At 39.9% G+C, this 21,345-nt stretch overlaps 6 protein-coding genes across 8 annotated transcripts; 5 read left to right on the plus strand and 1 right to left on the minus strand.

The window, feature by feature from the left end:
* The first annotated feature begins 317 nt into the window (after positions 1-317).
* LOC130688275 (uncharacterized) lies at positions 318-5,862 on the plus strand. The gene is made up of 2 exons (XM_057511248.2): positions 318-654; positions 1,584-5,862. The coding sequence occupies exons 1-2, from the start codon at positions 529-531 to the stop codon at positions 5,427-5,429; spliced, it is 3,972 nt and encodes a 1,323-aa protein (XP_057367231.1). The 5' UTR covers positions 318-528; the 3' UTR covers positions 5,430-5,862.
* Positions 5,863-5,922: 60 nt separating this feature from the next.
* LOC130688296 (glutathione S-transferase Mu 1-like) lies at positions 5,923-7,020 on the minus strand. Its single transcript, XM_057511273.2, has 5 exons — positions 6,851-7,020; positions 6,657-6,794; positions 6,406-6,588; positions 6,245-6,340; positions 5,923-6,180 (listed from the first exon to the last, which is right to left on the minus strand). Exons 1-5 carry the CDS (start codon positions 6,884-6,886, stop codon positions 5,980-5,982), a joined length of 654 nt encoding a protein of 217 aa, XP_057367256.1. The 5' UTR covers positions 6,887-7,020; the 3' UTR covers positions 5,923-5,979.
* Positions 7,021-8,182: 1,162 nt separating this feature from the next.
* Positions 8,183-12,463, plus strand: LOC130688278 (uncharacterized). Its single transcript, XM_057511250.2, has 15 exons — positions 8,183-8,524; positions 8,690-8,815; positions 8,875-9,284; positions 9,348-9,464; positions 9,524-9,746; positions 9,810-10,300; positions 10,376-10,495; positions 10,627-10,859; positions 10,934-11,095; positions 11,156-11,389; positions 11,452-11,526; positions 11,606-11,763; positions 11,844-12,006; positions 12,074-12,190; positions 12,275-12,463. Exons 1-15 carry the CDS (start codon positions 8,241-8,243, stop codon positions 12,296-12,298), a joined length of 2,937 nt encoding a protein of 978 aa, XP_057367233.2. The 5' UTR covers positions 8,183-8,240; the 3' UTR covers positions 12,299-12,463.
* A 2,306-nt stretch (positions 12,464-14,769) lies between these two features.
* Positions 14,770-16,569, plus strand: LOC130688286 (actin-related protein 6-like). Of its 2 annotated transcripts, none has more exons than XM_057511261.2 (8): positions 14,770-14,808; positions 14,922-15,032; positions 15,086-15,203; positions 15,270-15,462; positions 15,533-15,725; positions 15,792-15,999; positions 16,073-16,335; positions 16,406-16,569. In XM_057511261.2, exons 2-8 carry the CDS (start codon positions 14,953-14,955, stop codon positions 16,533-16,535), a joined length of 1,185 nt encoding a protein of 394 aa, XP_057367244.1. In that variant the 5' UTR covers positions 14,770-14,808; positions 14,922-14,952; the 3' UTR covers positions 16,536-16,569. The 2 variants fall into 2 exon arrangements, with proteins under 2 accessions (XP_057367244.1, XP_057367245.1); XM_057511262.2 differs by lacking the exon at positions 14,770-14,808 and adding an exon at positions 14,831-14,852.
* Positions 16,570-17,606: 1,037 nt separating this feature from the next.
* LOC130688298 (uncharacterized) lies at positions 17,607-19,190 on the plus strand. 2 transcript variants are annotated; one of them, XM_057511275.2, is made up of 4 exons: positions 17,607-17,831; positions 18,431-18,663; positions 18,737-18,838; positions 18,900-19,190. In XM_057511275.2, the coding sequence occupies exons 2-4, from the start codon at positions 18,451-18,453 to the stop codon at positions 19,053-19,055; spliced, it is 471 nt and encodes a 156-aa protein (XP_057367258.1). In that variant the 5' UTR covers positions 17,607-17,831; positions 18,431-18,450; the 3' UTR covers positions 19,056-19,190. The 2 variants fall into 2 exon arrangements, with proteins under 2 accessions (XP_057367258.1, XP_059352959.1); XM_059496976.1 differs by having other exon boundaries at positions 17,608-17,835.
* A 246-nt stretch (positions 19,191-19,436) lies between these two features.
* Positions 19,437-21,221, plus strand: LOC130688288 (uncharacterized). Its single transcript, XM_057511264.2, has 6 exons — positions 19,437-19,638; positions 19,705-19,908; positions 19,972-20,262; positions 20,325-20,609; positions 20,688-20,807; positions 20,901-21,221. Exons 1-6 carry the CDS (start codon positions 19,530-19,532, stop codon positions 20,996-20,998), a joined length of 1,107 nt encoding a protein of 368 aa, XP_057367247.1. The 5' UTR covers positions 19,437-19,529; the 3' UTR covers positions 20,999-21,221.
* The last annotated feature ends 124 nt before the right edge of the window (positions 21,222-21,345 follow it).

Here is a 21,345-nt window from a genome sequence, read left to right on the forward strand (position 1 = left end):
GATTTTAAGGGAAAAGAAAAAAACACGATTTTATCGTCCCCGTCCATTACATTTTAAGAGGAATATTTGGGGCCAACGGAGCTTTTGTGTGGTCGACTAAGTTGGAAATCAGTAGCTGGAGAAACGAACTGTATAAAACGCATTTACAATGAGGAAAGAAAGATCGAACAACACAACCTTCTCTCTTTCTCTCTCATCGGTGCGTTTTGTCCCAGTGTTTTTAATTGACCGTTTCCCATTGATATTTTTTTGTTTTGTTTTATCATTATTGTTTTTCTCTTACTTTTCCATTTATAACAGGGAGCCATCACGGAGAAAGTTTACAAAAAAAAAGAGCATGCCACTGTTGGGCGGGTATCCCCAAAGAAACGTAGCTGAGGACGGCCCAAGTTGATATAAAGGCCTTCGTCTTTTGCAAAGTCCAACCATTCGTGCTTCTTCTCTCTTTGTGTGCAAACCGGCGCATGTTTCCGACTATCTACGCCGAAAACATATTCGGAAAAAAGGTTTCAAAAACTGTTGGCGTGGATGCCACCGTCTGCCATGTTCCGCTCAACGTTCATCGTCGCTCTTTTGATCGTGTCCGTCTTTTGTGCCGAGGAACACGTTACACAAGAGCCAATCGAGGATCAAGAAGCAGTGGAATCCAAAAGGGTAAGTCAAATCTATGTCATATTTTTTATTTTCACTTTGCTATTAACAATTTTCGTGTCAACTTTGCAAGCTTTCTAATTTTCAGTTCGCTCATAACAAAAAGAATAAAAAAACATTGTTTGCGGTTGATGCGATAGGTTAACTCGTTGCCCTTTACGAATTGATCGAACCACAACAAGCGATATTACTTTCTCTGCATCTTAACGACAACTGAATATTGTGGTTGGAATCTTTCATTCATTTTCGTTAGTGATCTGTGTTCGTTGATCACGACAGTGAAATTTAAATGAGAAAGACTATCCCTACTTGGTCAGTAAGTCACGCGGTTATTTCTTAATTCGCGTATAGAGATGAGAAAACCCCTACCAACGTAGCCAAATTTTTGGCCGTCTGTTGTGGTCTATCGTTTTCTCATGAAAGGGATTGCATTAGTGACGCAAGATATGCAGAAAGGGAAAACAAAATGATCTCGGTGAATCGCAGGTGGTCACTACATGTCATCGCAATTGCGTGACTGCTGATGCAGCCACGACGCTAACTGACTCAGGCTCACTGCCTTTCGCTACACTTTCACTCTAATGCAGTCTACCATAACAAAGACCCATATGGCGTGTGTGCGCACACAGTAACTTTTGTGTGCTTTTCTCTTATAAACATCCGCTCGAGTGCCTTCGTTTTCGGGGGGTTTTAATATGACATTCCTGTTTTTATGCCGAGTAAAAAAAAAGAGAGAATATATGAGGGCGTGAACTTTAGAAATGCATTTAAAAATAGTGTCGGCTGGACTTATTGCCACCGTTTAAGTAAAAATTGTCCGACAGCGAAAGTTCTATTTATTCGAAATTGGTTTGTTGTGCAACATGTTTGTCCCCATTACAATAATAGTGGTATAATAAATCATATTATTATTACACCTTTTTCTTTTGCAGTCAACCCATTCTCAAAAACTGGAACAAGGGAGAACGAGAGGCGAGTACAGGATATTTTTACCTGATAATCGATGGCAAATCGTGTCTTACGTTGCCGACGATGACGGTTACAGAGCGACAGTGCGTTACGAAAATGGACCCCATGACATCCTACGGGAAGAACAATCTCATTGGGGATTTACAACTGGATCTTCATTTCCTAATGATGAAGCGGCTCGCATTGATCCTTTAGTTTACAACCCCATTACTCCACCTCGGATTCCGCATCGATTTAATCCGCATAACTCTGAAGATCCTCGTTATGAGAAACCACCATATCAGCCGCAACTTAAACCGCCTAATCGTCCACCTTATCCAGGTGTGTTGACGAGCCAGGTGAATACGTTTATCATCCACCCTACCCCGACACAAAGACCTGACGACGGGCGTAAACAACCTCATTTTGAGGGTGGATTAGAGCCGAAAGAAAATGTTGAACGAACTCCTCCGCAACTTTCGAAAGATGTGGCTTCTTCATCTCCCTCTTCTCCACCTCCGGTTTATATACCACGACCGTATGCGACGGGCCAACCAAGGCCAACTACACCACCTCCGGTTTATACTGCCCCACGTCCTGAGAAATTCCCAGACACTCCAGTTTACATACCAAAGGCAAAACCGCCAAAGATCGAGATCAAGGACAGCATAATCTACGATCCAAACGAGTACCATCCCTTCTTTCAACCTATAGAGAAACCGAAAATTCTCACTGTCCAGCCGATTCGTCCATTCCATCTACCTGACCAGTTCTACGAAACTCGTTTCAAACAACAGCAATCACTTGTTACGAACTTGGAACGGCCCGTCCCTCCGACGCAAAATCAACAACGTCCTCAAGAACCCAGCCAACATCGTCCACCAGTGCCCCCAAAGAAAGACGAAGAACGACCCAAACAAGAAACAAAACGTCCTTACCTGGATAAACCAGTTAGTAATGAATGGACACCGCTGTATCGACCGTACGAACCGAAACCGAATACTGAAGATTTTGTTCCATCTTATCCAGTAAAACCAACCGAATCGTACGTACCAAAAGAACGACTTCCTTTCAAGGCATCTGTACCTTACCCAATTGAAACGGATGTCGAACAACCTTACGAACGTCCTGCTTTCTATCCTGACACACCTGCGCAAAGCTTCAGACCGCAACAAAGACCTGCGATTGAAGCTGCGACTTCGTATCCTGATAAACCGGTTGAACAGAAATATCCTGAAAAGGCCGTTGAACCGCAAGCAAAGCCCACGATTAAACCTTCGTATTCGGAGAAACCAGCAGAGACGTATGAAGCTGAAAAGAAACCTGAATATGGTACCCTGCCACCTTATCCAGCTGAACCCACCCAACCATACCAGCCTGACAAGAAACCTGTTTATGAACCTAATCTGGACAAGCCGAGTGTACCGTATGACCAAAAACAGAAGCCCGGATATGAACCTACTGTTCCTAACGACGAAAAACTGTATGAGCCGGTGACTGCTCATCCTAGCAAACCCTATGAACCTTATCCGGACAAAGAGGATATACCGTACGAACCGCAAGCGGAATATGTACGTCCTGGCAAACAGGAATATGAGCGGCCTGAAAAGCAAGAATATGAGCGTCCTGCTGAGCCGGAATACAAACGCCCTGAAAAACCGGAATATAAACCTGCACCGTCTTACGGAGAGAAACCATACGAACCTGTCACAGCCTATCCAGGCAAAGAGGATACACCTTATGAACCGCAAGCAGAATATGAACGTCCCGGAAAACAGGAATATGAGCGGCCTGAAAAACCAGAATATGAGCGGCCTGAAAAGCCGGAATATGAACGGCCTCAAAAACCGGAATATGAGCGGCCTCAAAAACCGGAATACGAGCGGCCTCAAAAACCAGAATATGAGCGTCCGGAAAAACCGGAATACGAACGGCCTGAAAAACCAGAATACGAGCGGCCTGAAAAGCCGGAATATAAGCGCCCTGAAAAATCAGAGTATAAACCGGCTTTTTATGGCGACAATCCATATGAACCTGTCACTGCTTATCCAAACAAACCAACTGAACCTGTGGCTGCCTATCCGGACAAACCTGAAACACCGTATAAATTCCAACCTGAATACGAACGCCCAGAAAAACCAGAGTACCAACCTGCTCCTTACGTCGATCAATCATACGAACTTGTCACTGTTTATCCGGACACCCCGTATGAACCCCAAGCTGAGACTGCTCCTCCTTACGACGCCAACGATTATAAAATATCTTCTTACCCGGATAAACCAGTCGAAACATACGAACCGGAAAATAAACCCGAACATGTTACCGAGCCTCTATATCCCGAGTATCCAGTGCAACAATCACCACCTCCACAGGGCGAAGAGTACCGACCCCAATATCAACCAGAACGTCCATTCATTGATCATCCAACTGATGAAGTCCGTCATCCGTATCGGCCGTACGCACCACGACCATTGCAACCCGTCCGTCCGATATACAAACGACCACCTGTGAACTACCGTCGACCCCCGTATAAAAGACCTTACGGTGTTCCACATACTGGCTATCCACCTGGAACATCAACCTCTGGAGTCACGTCAATCCGACCAATTCTCAATCCAAAGAATCAAACTTTACTCACCGTCGATTTAGACTATTCTCTAGAAGGTGAAGCTCCAACAGAACCTCCAGAGTTCGAACCAGAAGGATATGTAGTTCCATCCACTTCAACAAGGAAACCTGAACCACCTAGAAAAGCATATCAACCGATATTTAGAAAGCCATTCAGAGATAGCCCTGTCCGTCCTAAAGTAACACGTCCATCCAGCACTCGAGCTCCAGAAAAGGTCACAGAGAAACCATCAAGCAATGAAGAATCTCCATTATTAGCTAAATATAAATTCAAAGGCTCATCGAAATCAGATGATGGATATGGCCAGAGGACACAACCAAGAAGAAAACAATCATCCAAACAAACAAGTGATTTAAAAATAATAACATCACCGGTAGAAGATGCGGGTGAATCCGTCGGATACAACAGTCAAAGTGTTGAGAACGATCATACGTATTTAATCACTGCCAATCCCGATCAAGATCAGATATCCGAACTTGATAGCTTCCTACCTATTGAAGAAGATTTCTATTCAAGTAACTCATCTGATTCAGACGTCCTTTACTTCGATGACGGTATGATTCCTCCCTTACTGTTACGTGTACGTGATAAGGTTACTTCGACTACAGCAGCAGACGACGTTCCCATCTACGTAGTTACAGAATCGATAGCTGAAATTGTACCAACAACAACTACACAAGTTCCATACGTTACGTCTACTGTAATTCCATTAACAACGATAGCACCTACAACGACAACTACGAAAACAACAACATCGACTGTAACACCATCAACGAAAGCGGGCAAGAAGAAGAAGAAGAAGCGAGTTCGAACTAAGGGATTGAAACGTGGCAATGGAACCGGAACTATAATGCCTGCCAGCAAAAAAAGCGTCTCGGTCATCGTGAAAGACGAAATCGTACCGACGGCCAATGTTACGCTACCCAGGACGTCGCCACGAATTCGATTCCCACCCAGGGTACGATTCGTTCAGAAAACGGCTGAACGCGTTACCCGACAAAATGAAAAGGACGGCGATTTAGTAGCCTCTGAAACGGCTCACCAATCGGTCGTGAGTCGTGATTATGTGGAGAGTGATATGATTGAAAATCACGCGATGACAAAAGAAGATTTGATGGAATGGAGTCTGAACGCTATACCAATCGAACGATTAGATCTCGTGTACGATTCGATCGAATTGGAAGATAATCCAGCGGAATGAGAACACACAGCAGGGAGTATTTGCTTCACTTTAGCTAACAAAAGAGAATGATGAGAAAATTGCAATTTTGCTAGTGAAATCACCGCTTGAGAAACAAAAAGGAAAAACTGTAGCCATTTAACTGTGTGAATGTGTCTTTTCTCCTATTTTTACTACTCTTCCTTTCAGGTTGAAAGCATCGAAAGAAAGTATAGACGCGTCCTATTTTTTTCAAAAAGAAAATTTGGGTTGTAAAAAAAAAGAAAAAATTCTGCAGTTTTCACTTACGCCTTTCATCGCTTTTTATCATCGAAGGCGTATTCACGTAAGGCTTGATCTAAGCCTAATCATCCGTTTTCTAATCGTCAATCAAACGTGATTATTACTCAAATTTTAAAACAGATTTTTACGTATATATATATATTGCTTGGTCCAGATATTAATACACGGTTTTTGTGCGAACAGGTGTGTTTTTATTTTAGTAAACACAAAGCGATATTTTCAGTGGTTAATTTTTATATGTCAACAACAACGTAACCACGAATTAATAGTGTGTATCTGTAATTTTAAATCAATTACCGGCGAAGAATGCCATAGGGCCGTTAAGTGGACGGGCAAGAAACTTATCGGATTTCATGTAAGCCGCAATTTGGTCAAGTCCTTGAATACGAGCGTGAAATGCTTTTAAATTGGGAAACTCGTCCAAAGCAATTGGTTCCAAATGACTGTTTTGGTCGAGCAATTCGTACATCAAGAAGTCAATGTACGTGATCTAAAAAAAGCGAAATCAATAAAAATTTTATTCCATTTAATTTTTTTCAGGAAATAAAACTTACGTGATCGCCAGCAAAGTAATTGTGAGTACCCAAATAGTCCGACACTTCTTTCAATTTCAAGGCAAGATTCTTTAAATATTCCGGTTTGTTTGCTTCCTAATTCATGAAATATTTATCGATAAAAAATATACAAAATCAGCAAGTTAAACAATTCAACTCACGAAATCTGCACCGTAGCAAAGGGCAACCCATCGTGAACGCATATCAAGTGCCTCAGCTTCCACCAAATCGATCCGGATTTGCTCAGCTTCATTTTGAGCGTTCAATCCATGTTTACGACCCAAGTATTTCAAGATGGCAAAGGTTTGTGACAATTTGACATCTCCGTCGATATAGTAAGGAAGCTGATAAAAAAAGAAAAGATCAAATTTCAAGTCTGCTGCTTTCACGATAAGGAAAAAAAATACCTTACATTTGGGAAATCAAGCCCATGAGAAAACTTTTCGTTAAGCCATTCGCTACGATCCCATTCTGGTCCAATAAAGTTGTAGCGTTTCTCTTCTACTTCCGTGCCGGTATAGGCCAGCAAAAGTCGAATCGGCTGAGCATACTAAAAACGAAAAGTTTAATAGCTTATAATTTCAAAATTTTTATTGACTTTCCTACCGCTCTAATGTTCCAGTATCCAAGACGAACTGCCATCGTGAAATCCAAGAAAAAGGGAGAACTAGAAAATGTAGCGACTTGATGCTCGGTAAATCAAGCTTCAACTGAACCGTCAGAGCGCATATCTCGAGTCTTATTCAAGGACGGTAAGTTCAGGCACGGGCTTTCTGTATTGAAAAAAAAAAAAGGAATAGTTATAGCTCGAAGGCTTTCGAACTGAGAGGTGACGTTACATTTGCATGACGCAGTCATGCGGTAAAGAAGAGCCCGGAATTACACGGATAGCTAAATAGGGACGTTTCGCTCGAGGGAGTGTAAAAATACGAAAACAAAAGTCAGCGCAAAAGTTCAATATTCTTAGTACAAAGTTGTTTTCAGAAAACCGTAGTCTGAAGCCCAAAAGAAGAATGCACGATTCATTCATAAACGAACGTGCCTCTTGCCATAACTGTAAGTCGACCGACGCCTTCAACCGCTGAAGCGACAATCGTGATAACAAAAAGCGTTGCTTCGAGTACAACAACACGGAACGAACAAGTCATTCCGCGATGTTGTGTACACAAAACAAAAAATTGTCCCTTTGGGCGGTTTAACAATCACATTCCTGTTAAAAATATAACGACAACGGCGGTTGTAAAGAGCCGCTGATGGGGGGTTCAGTGTCGAATTTTCGAAATTTAACGAAAAGAATTTTTCGCTTTTCTTGGATTTGCACGACTTGGTTTTCCAGTGTTTTGAGGAAACAAAAAGATATCGACAAATGGGACTGACTGGCAAAAGAAGTGTCTGTCGTCTGGGTGGATGAGCACAATCACATTTTCCTTTTTCGTTAACACAAAATACTTTACAGATAAACTAGAATGGCTCGTCCTGATTTTAGATTAAATAAGGAAGTATCGACCATCAATTAAATATGGGAAATTATAGCTGCGGACAGGATAAAACAATTTAGATTAAAACTAGAACAAAACATAAAACGTCCTTTGTTTTATCGAGGAAACAATGTTTAGAACACTCGCCGTGTGAGGGAGTTCTCCGTCCTGTTGACAAACAAATTGTGTAAGATTGTTGATGAAAAATTGCTCGGATGCTATGTCTACGGCCTTTTGGAATTAGCAACGCATAATCTATTTTGGTACAAGAGAAAATATTGTTATAAAACATGCACAAATCAAATAGCTACGCCAACAGCCAAAAGGTGTTCGTATCGCATTTGATGTGGAGCTATTTAAAAACAATGCATGAACTCGATAAGGTAATCTACGTTACAGATAGCAAATAAGATAAAAGAAAAAACTGGGCAACTACGACAGCTACTTTTGTGCGATTGTTCTGTCGACGTATTGCTCATTCCTTCAGCGTAAAAATTTTTGCTAATAAACTTTAAATAATGGCAAACCGTGAAAATTCTAAAGCAACTATTGGCCAGCTTTTTGCTGGAAAGAACTTAGTCTGCAGAAATGAATTATTTCTAGGCAGTTGGGTTGACCCAAAGCAGTACCACAGCAATCTATTTAAAGGAACCTGGAAGGAAAAAGAAGTCGCCGTCAGAAGAAACCAGAAAACGGAATGTCACAGTCAGTGGGAGAAGCTGGTCGCACGCCATGAAAAAGGAACATTGAACCACGAAAACGTCTTGAAGATTATCGGATTCGCCGAGGACACTGAATGGAGGTAAATTATTTACAATTACATTGTGTTTCCCATTTGGCAACTCAGCGTTAAATAGGTGAAAAGGTAGGCAATTTTTTTCTTGCTTCTTCATTTCTTTTTATTACCTATTGTGCCTCTGTGAAAATTTTTTGTGAAATTGACAATTAATGAAACAATTTCGAACAGATATTTTGCTCTTGAACTGTTCTATGACACACTCAAACAAAGATGCCGTTACGGTAATGACCACGGATTACCTTCCGATGCTTTATTCCTTCTCCAGATGGCTAGTGGAATCAACTATATTCATAGGTAATAAAACGTTTCTTCATGATTCTGTCATACCTTATGAAAAAGATTACTTATTTCAGCAAGGGGCTTGTTCATGGCAATCTAAATCCAAATACGGTTCTCTTCGCTTATTCCATACCACCTCGGGTGAAGATTTCGGAATTCGGGCTAACCAACTCGACCGATTTCAGTTCGGCAACTGATTCTGTCGAATCAGATGTAGCGGATGAACTTTCAAACAAGAACGAAAAGGATCAATATAAGCAAATTTATCAACAGTATTTAGAGCTTAGTCACCCAAAGTACTGGAAGAGGAGAAATAGATCCGGTGCATTACATGAAGATTCAATCCCAACCGCCACCGTCCATGATGATGTCTTCGCCGCTGGATGCTTGTTCTTCTATTTGCTAAAAAAAGGTTCACATCCTTTTGGCAGTCCGAAGCAAATTCTAACCAACATTTCCGAGTCACGGCCAATCAACCTAAATAGTTAAATTATTACTTTTTCCTCTCACTTGCCAAAGTTGTCCTAATACAATTATTTTATTGCAGAATTATCATCGAAGCATTTTGCTTATCAGTCGATCAAAAACATGATTGGAAAGCCACCGGCGGACGGAACTCAGCTTTTAGTCATAGCAGCTTCGGAACTCGCTGAAATTCTTCCTGGTATGTCTTATTTAAAGTTGCAAAGAAAAACAATTTAATTGTTTCCTTGTCACGCATAGTAAATATCGATGAGAACAAAAAACTTGGCGCAGGTGCATTTGGAGTCGTGTTTGAAGGAACATATCAAAGAAAAAGGGTAGCAATCAAGAGAGTATTTGTTCAAGGTGGTGATCATGAAAGTAAAGTATCTGAAATACGCGAAGCTGAGATACCCAAGGAACTCAACCACGAAAATGTTTTGCAACTCTTGAACGTCGACTTTCAAACAGATGAACGATACCTGTAAGATATTTGCTTGTAATTATCATAATAACTGAATTAGTTTTTTTTTATTGAATTTGATAGATTTCTTGTGCTTGAACTTTGCGCTGGAACACTTGAAGACTGTGTTAAGAAAGGAAGGAAAGGCTTCAATTTGCCTAGAGATGCACAAGTTCTCTACCAGATTGCCAACGGGCTGGATTACATTCATGCAAGCAGATTGGTCCACCGAGATATAAAACCAGAAAATGTTTTGATTTCTTTAACTAGTCCAGCCCAAATAAAAATATCGGATTTCGGGTTTTGTAAAAAAGTGAACGTGCGTGGAAGTTTTTCGCAGAGTGCATTGAAAGGAACTTGGAGTTGGATGGCTCCGGAAATGTTGGTGATTTTGAACGAAGCAGAAGACAACGAACAAGACACTCTCCCGCGTGGAACAATACAAAGCGACACATATTCAGCGGGTTGCGTATTTTTCTACTTTCTTACGAATGGCAACCATCCTTTTGGAACTTATCCTTATGCCATACCAAACGTATTAGAAAACAACCCAACGGCACTCATCACTGCAGAAAGTAATTATTTTTTAAATTTGGTAATTTGCTTTAAAATAAAAATAATTGCGTAACTGCTCGAAATACGACTTTCAGATCTACCAAAGGATCATTTTGCATACATCTTAATCGAAAACATGATCAAAAGGTTACCAGAAAGAATCACGTTACCGGAAGTCATGAAGCAACTCCACCCTTTACTACCTGCACCTAAACGTAAGATGTTCTATTACATATTCGGTTTCACCTAACGTCAGGGAGAGTTACTGCATAGATACGAAAATTATAGATACAAAGCATAGAAACAAAAATTGCCCCCCGTTACCGAATTTTAATTTAATGAGCAGGAGAATTTAGGCCAGTTCAGAAAAAGCTCTCACACGGTGAAATGATTGATCTCGGCCATGTAACCATCATTAGTCGTTTTCATCCAATCGAGCCGGTACTAGCACGTGGATCTACACGAGTAATGATATTCAAAGCAGCAAATGTATTCATACCATTCTCGAATTGGAAAATCGAAATTGTACTTTCTGTTCAAGATCAATACCTGGGCGAAATTTCTGCACTTGAATGGAGCGTAAGTCTTCAACGAATTATTCATAAGAGTGACCAATGACTGTACGTTATCTTTCTAGTAAATATTTTAATTAGTCAGATGGAACTCAACTGGCTGCTGGACGAGCTAACGGTGTAGTCATGGTATGGCGCTACCCAACTGGTGAAACCCTCGTCGAAATGAATGAGCATTCGTCGCGAATCACTGAGATCGCTTGGAATCCTTTCAATTATGATATGCTAGCCATTATTGAAGGAGTAAGTTGAAGCGAATGTTAGGATTTTACTGCCAGATGATTAACCTTTTAACTATTTCAGGATAACAATCTTACTATATGGGACTTAACCATGACGTGTCAAAAACCAAATAACGGAGACCATAAAATCATTCGAGCTCCATTGTTTAAAGACAAGTTCACCTGGATGGTACAATGGGTATCTGAAAACCATATCGCTTTTCCACAAAATGGTTATGTTTTGGTTGTCAAGATTTATGAGAACATCGAAGCGAAAATAATTTCCAATCGGATGGAAAAATGCTTCATTAACACGGTTTTTTTTTAACACTTGGGGCATAGTGGCAAAATGCTTCATTTATTTTATGCAACGTCTAGGGTCGCGTCTCTATACAATGGAACCAAGTCAAAAGACTTCTTGTCTTCTATTCTTTCTTCAGCAATTTAATTTCGGTATCTTTTTTAATTATATCTGTAAACGTAGCACCTGAGTGTCTAGTAAAGGTTGATGGTTATTTCTTATAAAAACGAGGTTTGGTCTATGGATGCGGGCCGGGTTTTCGTAGGACACCCCCTTCACACGTTGGAAGTTTCATCCGGTTGCAACTGCCTAGCACTGCGTCCGACCAGAGAAATGGATAGCCAAGCGCAAACCACAACAAAATTGCAAACAAGCATAATTATCGCATGGTCGGTCGATGGTTTCCGAAATTACATACCAACACATCCTTTTAATTTCTAACTACGTATTTATTTACTTTGCATTTTAGCGGATTACTAGGCGGAAACATTGTGATTTGCAATCCCTCTGAAAAGAGTAATAACCGTGTTCTTGACGGGCATTCAAATACGATTCATTCTCTTGCTTTTTCGTCCGATGGGCTACTACTAGCCTCATCAGACGGGTCAAAGATAACCATCTGGTGCGCTAAGGTTATACCTTTTTCAAATTTATATTAGATGAGTGAATTCTACCACTGCTTCACGATCAAAATTTTAGACATGGAAACGAGTTTTTTCCACAAAAACATCGCTTACAGCATACCATTTGTCATGGTTTACTGCTAAGTTATCTGGAGGCACCACTGCTCTGCTAGCTTATTCACCAGCATTCAATGTAAGAGACGTTTGCCTTTCCTGTTTGTACGGGAAAAAACTAAAAACTATAGACCAGTCAACTAATATTGAACTATCTATACAGATAGAGGCGATCGAGCGACGGTGAAGATGAAGACGATGGTGCAAAACGGAAGAAAAAAAAATATTCAGGTACCATGCAACAATGAAAGAAATAGTGGCAAAAACAAAGGATGCTTTTGCAAAAAGTTAGAAAAACGAAACAAGATACATCGCAATTGTTCAACATTTTTTCTAAAATTGAGACGACGTTAATACATGTGGACACCTAACTCGGATAGCTGCTTAAAAAACCTGCTATAAGTCTATTTTTTAAAAACGCTTTATGAGGCTAACACGTCGCTAAGACAAAAAAAAAAGCCGCCCAAAATTATTGCCGTCGTGTTTTTCGCTCAACATTACTTCCGCTATCGGTGCAAATCAAAAGGGCAAAAAAGCTATTATAGGCGACAAGAAACAAAAAGGTCCATCAGTAACGAAAGTACTAAAAATAAAAGTAGTTTTAGACTTACATATTGATGTATCGTAGTGAACTTCAACAATCCGCATTCAATAACGGCGGGCACATCCCACAGTGGTTTATGTTTCTAAATCCGAACGCTGCGTCCAATAATTCCATCTGCTATTAAGTATAGAGAAATACAAATATTTAAAAAAATAAATAGACCATTAGAAGTCAAACTGCAAATATGGCTGTATGATTTACCATAGGGATGGGTTCGATATCTGTCGTTTTACGGAACACAGTCAAACTTCACACTATGGTACCAATATTCGAACATGAAACGCTCAACAATGGTAGGGAAAAAAAAGAGAAAGAAAAGATCCTACTCTTCAATATTTTTAAACAAAACGCACATAGATTCCAATGCGTTTTTGAAGTGCTAAGTCTAAATCGCACAATGCTTTTAGGAGAATGTTCCTTACACCATTCGACAGAGAATTTAGAAATTTTTGCCAAACACAGGGATTTCTGGAGAATGAAAGAACAAGGCTACAATGACGTATTTACATTGACGATCTCTGTGCACGATCTCTGTGCACGTTTGTACCAACGGTTTGGCACGAATAGAATTGCGGCTGATATACTATTCAGCTTAACCTACGTATAACTACTGACGTCATACACGCGATTCATTAGGCGTTCTGTTTATAGCGAACGGAACCATAAAAAAAATATCGCACTCATTGGTCTGCGTCTTAAAGCGTCAAAGCCACAAAGTCTAACGAAAGCCGTTTAAAATAATCTTAACAGCGTATTATTATTTCAATGCTATAGAAAGCTTGGAAATTTCATTGGAACATTCATTGGCTAGCTGAAACAAATGCTTTATAGAAAAAATAGTCTTGTACATTAGCTTGTTTTTTAAATGTCATGCTTGGTAGTTAAAAAGAATATAAATAATGATATGCAAACTTAAAATCTCACCATGTGCTAAACTTCCATCTGAAATACAATGGCTGTATTCAGAATGCATCTGTTGACGTGGATCCTGCGGGCAAACATTGGGAAGGTGTAGAGTAGAAAATGAGCACTGAAGGTAACATCAAGGCACGTCTGGAATTCACCATCTACAAGGGAGACATGAAAACCAATGATTAAGGTAAAAAACACAAATATCATTTAACTTGAAAAAGTTTCTGATCAATAGTGCAAACTATCTGAAATGGAATAGTTCACAAAACATACCTTGGCAACCATAATCTCAAATCCTATCTCAGCATCAACTATTTAGACTGCCAATGGATACTAATGGAATGGTGCAGTGATATCCAATGTAGGTAGCCTCTCTTCTCGTCTGCCATACAGGCAAACATGAAGCAAGGAATTTGAATCTGTGCCAATTTCTACCTAGATTAATAAATACCATTTCAAATATGGGTTAGACAAGATTCATTCAACAGAAAAATTTTAAATCACTGAACTGACATACCCTAACTTTTTCAGTAGTCTGGCCTCAGTGAGAGAAACATTATTAAGCACCTATTTTGTAAAAGAAATCTATTGCTGAGTCTGCTTAGGCTATATTTCATCAACATTCACAAAAATGTATACATACATGAAAAGAAAATTCGACTTTCATGAAACTTTTTGGGGATATCACTATTTGATTCGTAAACTGTTATATTGGTCACTCGTTTTTTATATTTTATCTACACATGAACTTCGAATCAAAAGAAAGAAATGAGTACGCTCGCTTCCAACTCTCCATAACGAAACAATTTGCCATCGGCCTTGTCGAATGGCGGGATATTTTCGTACCCGTGCAATTTTTGTTGACGGACGCTATTTTGCAGCGGCAGCGCCAAATAGCTATCCCTAATGCTGCTGCAAAATATCGTTTCGTCATCAGAAATTGAAGCGGCATTAACATTTTCCCGCCATTCGGAGGGCGGAAAGGGTCGAAAGCTTATGGAGGGAAAGGAGATGGAGGCGTGATGCGAGTCGGGCCCAGAGATGGTCAGGCCCGGCTTGCGAGATACCTAGTCCCTAGATGATTCCCAACCCCTGTTGGAGGCGTTCCTCGTTTTTGGAGAATGTTGTGAACTAGAGCCACCATACTAAATGGTGCACTATCCTTATTGTTGTTGTTAACGGTAGCGCGTTCGAAAGGTTTCTTTTAATTATTTTACTATTCAAGGTTTTGATTACCTTATATTAGCATAGTTCAAATGTAAACCGTTACACCTATCCTTTATCTTTAAATCAGAAATTACATACACTACACACTGGCACTGAACATGGCTGCCAAACATATCTTCGTGTTGGACAATGGCGGATTTAACATAAAAGCCGGCTTTGCAAATAATTCAGAACCACGGTAAATTTAATTTAAGTAACCCATGCCCGAGTCATAGATAAATTTGTTTTAAGAGTTATGCCAAATGCAGTGATGAAAGCAAAGAGTGAGAGGAGAAGACCATTCATAGGAGATCAGGTTGATGAATGCCGGGATGTTTCTGGTCTCTACTACATTCTACCAGTTCAGAAGGTACAAACCTAAACTCAAATAATTAAACAGTAAAATTTACTGGATACTGACATATCAATAATTTAGGGCTATCTGATAAACTGGGATACCCAAAAAGATGTGTGGGATTACTTGATGGGGAAAGACTGTTTCAATGTTCACATAAATACTATGTCACTTGTTTTGACTCAACCATATTTGAATTTCCAATCTATACAAGAAGGACTTTGTGAATACTGGTTTGAAGAAATGGAATGTGAATCTCTTCTTACAATTAACCGTAAGTTTTGGTAGTTTTGAAATCGTTAACTTTGTTTTGCTTAGTCTTTACATGGTGGATACTTTTACAGCTGGAACACTGAGCGCCTACAAATATGGAAAGGAAAACCCCTCAGAACTCTGCTGCTTGGTCGTGGATTGTGGTTACAGTTTTACTCATCTGATTCCTTATGTACAAGGAAAGAAGATCACAGAATTTGTTCATAGAATCGAAATTGGTGGGAAAATGTTGACCAACCATTTGAAAGACATAATTTCGTATAGGTAAATCCCACAAAACAGTAACAGGAAAAGGAATCGATACTACATATGCCTTTTTTTCTTTTATAGGCAATTGAATGTCATGGATGAAACGTATGTTATCAACCAGTTGAAAGAAGACACCTGCTTTGTATCAACAGATTTCAATGGCGACATGGCGATAGCTCAAAAGAAAGGGAAAGACAATCCATACGTCGTAGATTACGTCCTTCCAGATTTCACAACCATTCGGAGAGGGTACATGCGACCGAAGGATGAAGCAGGGTCAGGTGAACAGGTACAAATCGTTGCATCGTTTCTTAATATGCTCTTTGGTTGTTGTAATCTAGCATGATTTGTACTTGGTACAGGTTATAAGGATGAACAATGAAAGGTTCGCTGTCCCCGAGTTACTCTTCCACCCGTCTGATATTGGAATCCAGCAGATGGGCGTATCAGAAGCCATCGTCTACGTGATTGAACAGTTTCCATCGGAAGTGCAGTATCATTTGTACAAGAACATTCTACTGATTGGTGGATCCTGCTCTTTGCCCAACTTTAAAGAAAGGGTAGAAAAAGATGTGCGAACAATGGCTCCGGCCGAATGCGAAGTCCGCATCAATTTGGCATCCAAGTATACGAAAATATTTTATACTTTAATACTGTACTATTTCAATAGACTAACCACCCATTTCCATCCATAGCCCAGTCACAGATGCCTGGCGTGGCGGGTGTGTCTTAACGAAAGATCCCCATTTTTCTTCCCAACTTGTGACACGACGAGAATACGAAGAACATGGATTTTCATTGTGTCAGCAACGATTCGATGTGTGATTTAGGTGATTCAATAAAGTATCGGTTTTTTTTGTTTTTATTTTCCCACGAGATATGGATAACTATAAGGTTTTGAAACAGTCCTAGTTAGAGCCGTTCCGAATGCTAGGCACCGTTCACAGGTAGATAATGGTTCCCTGCACTCGGTGTTATTTGTATATTGACTTATTTTCAAGCTGAAAGACGCCGATTTGGTTAAGAGATTGCTTTCCGGGGAAATTTTCTATTTCAACGCAATATACCTATCTGAAGGGCGGCTAGGACAGAAATCGGTGTATTACACTGGCATTATTGATGATGCCGCGAACGTCAACGTCGAACTCAAAAGTAACAGCTAGAAAACGTGATTGTTTATCGTTGACGAAAAGATAAGACTTGTGGCATTGCCGATATGTAAATATTTGTATATTTTTAATACCAATGTTTCAATTGCATGCATACTAGTTAGTCAAAAAAGGTTAATTAGATATTTGTGCTTCATTTGCACCGATTTTCACGAGCTTGCCACAACGTCAAAAAGAAATTACGAACAATTGACCAAAGGGTAAGAATTGTTGAGTTGTTACTCCTTCATTTTCTGGGCATGGACTCAACATTCAAGGGCTAATATTTCGCCATCAGAACGATAATCCCAGATAACACTAAGATGATTATGTCACAGCAGTTACCTGAGTAGTTTGCTGATATTTGGAGCAGAGGCACGTACTGTAAACACAGTTGACGAGTGACAGTTGTCAGTTTTATTTCTATTAGTACAAAGAAACCGTTAAATGATTTTGATGGCCTGTCAGCTCCAAACTAGGTCCCTTTTTTATGAAAATCAAAGAGGATACCGACTGGCCATTGTTTGTCAAAACTGATTAAAGATTTAAATTATTAAACGCATCTCGGTAAAAGCACCAATGGAAAAATATCAAGGCGGAAATTGGCGCCAATCGATACTAATATATCGCATTTCTGCATCGCGATTCACAAGTATCCCGGAAAACCCCAATGGGTATTGTCAGTCTTCAAACAAGTGTTGCGAAGAAAGTATGTGTTAAAACTGCGTCATCCATTCACTGATACGCTCTTTTTTAAATTCTGTAGAAGTTTATCTACAAGAAATAGAGTTTTAACATTCATTTCCACATGAATTTAGTGTTCTAGTGCATTTCTGAAAACTTTAACGACCTTCACACTCACAACTATCCAACAGACATTCCAGTGCTGGCACGTGTTGATTCGCACGGGTGGAGCTGGTAGGGGTTTTTCAAACACTCGACTTGTTCTGGATTCGATACCCAAAGGATTTTGGTAAGTTGATTGATTTTGTTTGTTTTCATCTGTTTCTGGTATGTGTAGTAACGTGTTAAATGTAGTTAATAGTTTCCCTAATGTGAGCTGCAGGCCGACAATTGTGTGCTTCGTGTTTAGTGTGAAAAGGGAATCTTTGACCTAAATGTTGCTGTGTATATATGAATCGAGTAGCTTACTTACCCTGCCGTAGTGAAACCCATGGAATACTTTCAGTTATCCATGCATTTTATTTTTTTTCGTTTTTCCAACGTTCGCCTAGTATTTGATACACCCCTAATAGCCAAAGGCAAAGTTTCACGTTTCTCTCGATTTTCCAAGTAGTAAAACAGCTGCAAGAGCTAGAAAAGACGACCGTTTGACAAAAGGCGCCATAAAGTGTGTGCCATAGTTCAATGGAAAAAGTATTAACTATTTGGCTTTGCCTGCTGAATGCCACAGTTCTTTTACAAACATCTCAGATATCAACGCCGGGGCTTAGTCTTTGTTTTTCCGTTTGGTCTCCTCTGTTTTGTTAACAGAAGCCAAATGCAGTCGCGTTTGGTTGTGTCCTACCCAGTCTTACTGATCGGTTGGAGCTTAAAGCGTATTACGTACAGGGACAAATACGGGAGAGAGAATGGTGTTGACGGAGAACGAGTTGCTCATGGCGATTACCAAGTCCCAATCGGACAGGCGAATTCGGTTTGCACTGTCCACGCGTCGAAAGACGGCAAACTTCAGTGAACAGGCTGCTTGCGATAGAGAGATCCAACGTTACTTATCTCGCAAAGGAACGGCGGCTTATCGATTCAACTGTTGTGTTGTCCACCAGCCATGGCGCTTCAATCAGGTAGCATATTAAACGGCATTGCTTCGCTGAATCTGAATTAGTGAATTTATGCAAAATTGTATCCTATTGTCAGATAACAGCAACGATTGATCACGGATGGGACGAATTCGGACCGACTAACGAATCGCTTCACGCTATTTACCGCACCTTACCATTTTATGAACAACCAAACAAAGTAATCGTTCTGTTTTAACCCTTCTCGTCTGACTATCTTAAGTCTTTCATTCTTTGTGTAGGATGCGTTCTGCAACGAGCAGATCAATGATTTGAACAGGAACGCGAACAGGAACGAGCCTAGGGTCAATAGAAACCTTGTAATCGAGTATGACTCGGATAAACCGAAAGGCGAAACAAGCTGGGGTGTGCGCCTTCTTAGCTGTATCTTCGCGTGAACGACATGTTTCCAAGCAACAAATCTTTAAAATTATTCCTCGTTGTCGTACACGCTGTGGTATATAACCATTAAATTTTGTTTGTTTTTCTGTATTTTACACGCGTCCCAAAATAAAGATATTCCCCTAGTAGAATGCGATGGTTGGGAAAATTATCTGCCAATTCGAAAATAAAATTTACTAGACACAAAAATTGAAAACACTGTGATACAGCTAACCGAGTAGAATATTGGATTCGTTTTGCCTAGTTTCCATTTTCCAAGAAACCGAAAGAGTTAGTTTGTAAAGACATTAAGACTTGGAGATTTCTGAACCTGTTTAATACGGCCTGGCAACGCCGGTTGCTTAGATTCATCGAAAATTAGAATTTTGTTTGTTTTGATTGATTGCGGAGTTTCAGTATTGAATTTTTATCCCCCTTACACTAAGTATTGGCCGTCCGCCAGACGTAATATTCCCCTCTTAATCGTACTAATGTATAAGCCCGTCCCACAAGTACAATCCAGCAATGAAGGTGAAGATTCTGAGAGTGAGTTGTTTAATTCGTCGACCCTTAACTTGGAAGAAAAGTCTCCCCAGTATGGTACGTACAAACAAGCTCTGTAACAAATTTAGAAACTTAAATATGACAGTTGCTTCTCTTACCTAGAACGTTCAAGGGGAGTTTCCCCTCAACAGCAAATGGAGCAGCCTCCCATGTCAAGAGGAAGAAAAATTGCCCTGGCATTTTCAATAATTAACTGCATTGTATTCATTATCCTGTTTCTGTGGATTCTGCCCTGTGATTTTGACACATGTAAAGCTACACCTGATGTGAAAACCAAAGATTGGGAAGTGAAACTTGTTGGGAAAGGTAATCATAGTTAAAAATTATACAAAATGAGATGTAAAGTTGAAATTTGTTCTTTACCCATAGGAGTGCAGGCTATGGCAATGGCATCTTCACCAACAAGCAGATTAAAGGAAATGGTGATTTTGCTAAGCAGTGAAACTAGTCACTTAGCTTCTACTCCCTATTGCTTCAGTAATGAATCCAATTCTTTGCTTGGCATTCGTGCTGCAGATGGAAAATTAGTTTGGGAGAAAAATTTCACAGATGCAATTCAGTACATCAATTGTTCCCTAATTGATGTCAATAATGATGGTGTTGATGACTGCCTATTGTTTCCTGTAGCAAAGAGTCTCTCATCGTTGAACTCGCTAACTGGTATCTAGAATGTAATGTGATTCAAAATTTCTGTGTAACCAATAATGATTTTGACTTTGCAGGAGATGTAATATGGGAATTCCATTTTCCTCCATATGATCTTAAAACAAAAGAAGATTCTGGCTTACAAGTGCTTGATATCGATGCATTAGCTGATCTCGATAATGATACCATTCCAGATCTTGCCATCATAACAAGTGATTCGAAGATGAAACTTTTCATTGGCCTATCGGGCAGAAATGGAGAATTACTTTGGCGATTCCCTTTAAATACAAGCTGTATAGCAATCGGCCATTCGATTTCTATTACATACGTTATGTCTAATCCTTGTCTGAAAGAGCCTCCAGGTAATCGAATTAATGATGGAATATTATTCTCATTTTAACGATCACGTTATTTTTATTTTATTTTTCCATTTCATTCAGATTTTGATAGGAAGAACATAACTGGCCGATTTCTGGCATATGGACGATCATCCTCGCCAACGAATCTTCCTCCATGTCTGAAATGTGATGCGCTCACCAATGGAATTCCCAAAACACGATGTAAATATCTTTCACCTTATATGTTACCAAGGACACGTAATCTATGATACGTCGTAAAAATTTATAACTTTGTTTTCGTTTGCTTTCTTTTAGATTTATTTCATCGAAGCGCGAATGATTTCTTAGTTAGAGCTGTGGTTGACTGCTCTACCTTAGGAACCACTGTGAAAAAGACAATTCTTGATATTTAGTACTAAATCTCTTGGGGTTGAAATTTCGCAGATTTTTTTCTATTTTCGTTGTGGGTGTCTGTGGGGGAGGTGCCCCAGATTCTCAAAGTTTCATCCCTCCACTGAAACGTAACCGGTAAAAGTCAGATATTCATTATTTAAGGAAACTTCATTTGAGATCCCCCCTTCCCATGCTGATGCTAGTCTTTAAGCTTTTTTCCGTTTAATAAAAGATAGAAAATTCCGGATTTCTATCTGCTTTTCACACTTCTACGAAAAACTGTCGTCGAAGCCTCGAGCAGAGCGAGTTGAGTGTAATAGTAACTCATCGGTTTAACCCGCAATGACAACAGTTCCTGCACGCAGTT

The sequence above is a fragment of the Daphnia carinata genome, chromosome 9 (genome assembly GCF_022539665.2).
Source record: "Daphnia carinata strain CSIRO-1 chromosome 9, CSIRO_AGI_Dcar_HiC_V3, whole genome shotgun sequence".
In the NCBI taxonomy this organism is placed as follows: Eukaryota; Metazoa; Arthropoda; class Branchiopoda; order Diplostraca; family Daphniidae; genus Daphnia; species Daphnia carinata.